General features: G+C 56.0%; 1 protein-coding gene across 1 annotated transcript in view; it reads right to left on the bottom strand.

Annotated features, from left to right (window-relative positions):
• Positions 1-1,509, bottom strand: part of SLC4A9 (solute carrier family 4, sodium bicarbonate cotransporter, member 9) — a 14,812-nt gene that overhangs the window by 10,404 nt on the left and 2,899 nt on the right. The window contains 4 exon segments of the mRNA XM_010850351.1: positions 284-438; positions 794-881; positions 1,130-1,287; positions 1,431-1,486. Of these exon segments, the coding sequence (XP_010848653.1) occupies positions 284-438; positions 794-881; positions 1,130-1,287; positions 1,431-1,486 (457 nt within the window).

Below are 1,509 nucleotides of genomic sequence, written 5' to 3'. Positions count from 1 at the left end.
CTAAGGCTCTGCTACCAGACCGCGACTCGGCGCCAGAGTTCTCGGCGATCCGCCCCCTGGCGGCGGGTTGTGTGTTTGCGGGCTGGGGGCGCCGCAGCTCCACAAGGTCCAGGTCGCCTTCTAATAGTGAAAGCCAGGCTCCAGCACGGGAAGATACTCAAGGTCTCACAGCCACAGAGTGGTCCAGCAGAACGCAGGTCTTACCCTTTCATCTAGCCCCCCTCCCCCACTTCCCTTCCTCAACACTGGAAGGATCTCTATGGCATGATGACCCCCCAGATACCTTTTGTGCTCAGAGGGCAGGCATTTAGGTGGGGGAATCCGAGCTGTTGGGTCCCATCGACCTGGAGGGAGCACTGTCACTTCCTCTAGGAAAGCATCCAGGGCTGCCAGAAGGTCATGAAGGCTGCTGGCCCGCCGAACTCTCCACTGAAATTGCTGGGGATAGGGGCACAGAGAGGCACTAAATACAGTCTAAATACAGATCTGTTCTTACATGCATTTTCACAGTTTCAAAACTAGACACAGGTCACATAGGCAGATGAGTCATTTAAGCATTCATTCAGGCATGCATGCATTCAGGGAGTATCTGTGGGTGCCTACTGTGTGCCAGCTCTGTGCTAGGTAAGGGGGGCTGTGGTGGTAGCCAAGGCAATTTCAATCCTCCTGCTCACAGACAGGAAGCCACATTCTGCTTCACTGTCGTACTCAGTCACACCTAGAGAGTACACACACACTCACTTGACACAAGCCTATGTGCATGCACACAGACACACATGCCTGTCCAGCTCACCAGGTCACTGAGGAGGATGGCCACTGCTCGGCCCATCTCATGGTAGCCCCTTCCCAGTGTAGGGGGACCGAGGAGCAGGCAGAAAAACCTGAGGAAAGAACCAGGTCCTGGAGAGAATCAGAGGCTGCTATCTCACAGGGCAGCCCTGGCCTCTGACCTCATTACTACTCCCCGTATACACGCTCACACCGTCTTTGCAGCTCTAACCACTACCCCTCCCTAAGCACCACCCCCCACACACCCTAAAGAACTGGTCCCAAAGACTTCCTAATACCCTCCTGGGTAAAGGCCTTTTCTGGATTCCAGGATCCCTGACCCCCAACTCAGCCACCTCACCTGCTGGGGAGGGGCACCTCAATAAGGGGCCCCAGTACCACCGGATCCCGCAGTCGCACAAAGACCCCCAGTGGCTGTTCCAGGAAGCCCAGCTGTCCTGCCAGCACAGCTCCTGCTTCAGCCCCTGCAGCGAACTTCTGTCTTAGAGGGTTCTGATGCTGGGTGGGGGTTCAAGGAGACACAGATGATGAAAGGTTATTCAGGGGAGAGGATGTAGGCAGGACCTTGACTGATGAGGAGCCCAGTGGAGGGTGGCTCCCCTGACCTCTCTCCCAGCCCTGCCCTTGGAAGGGCCACAAACCTGTTCCTTCAGGGGGGCTTCCTCCTCCTGAGAAGCCTCTCTTGGATGGGCAGATCCTACAAAACAGGATTATGTTTAA

This window comes from Bison bison, unplaced genomic scaffold (assembly GCF_000754665.1).
Source record: "Bison bison bison isolate TAMUID 2011002044 unplaced genomic scaffold, Bison_UMD1.0 scf7180017864291, whole genome shotgun sequence".
Taxonomy (NCBI): Eukaryota; Metazoa; Chordata; class Mammalia; order Artiodactyla; family Bovidae; genus Bison; species Bison bison.
This window is presented reverse-complemented; position numbering and strand designations above follow the sequence as displayed.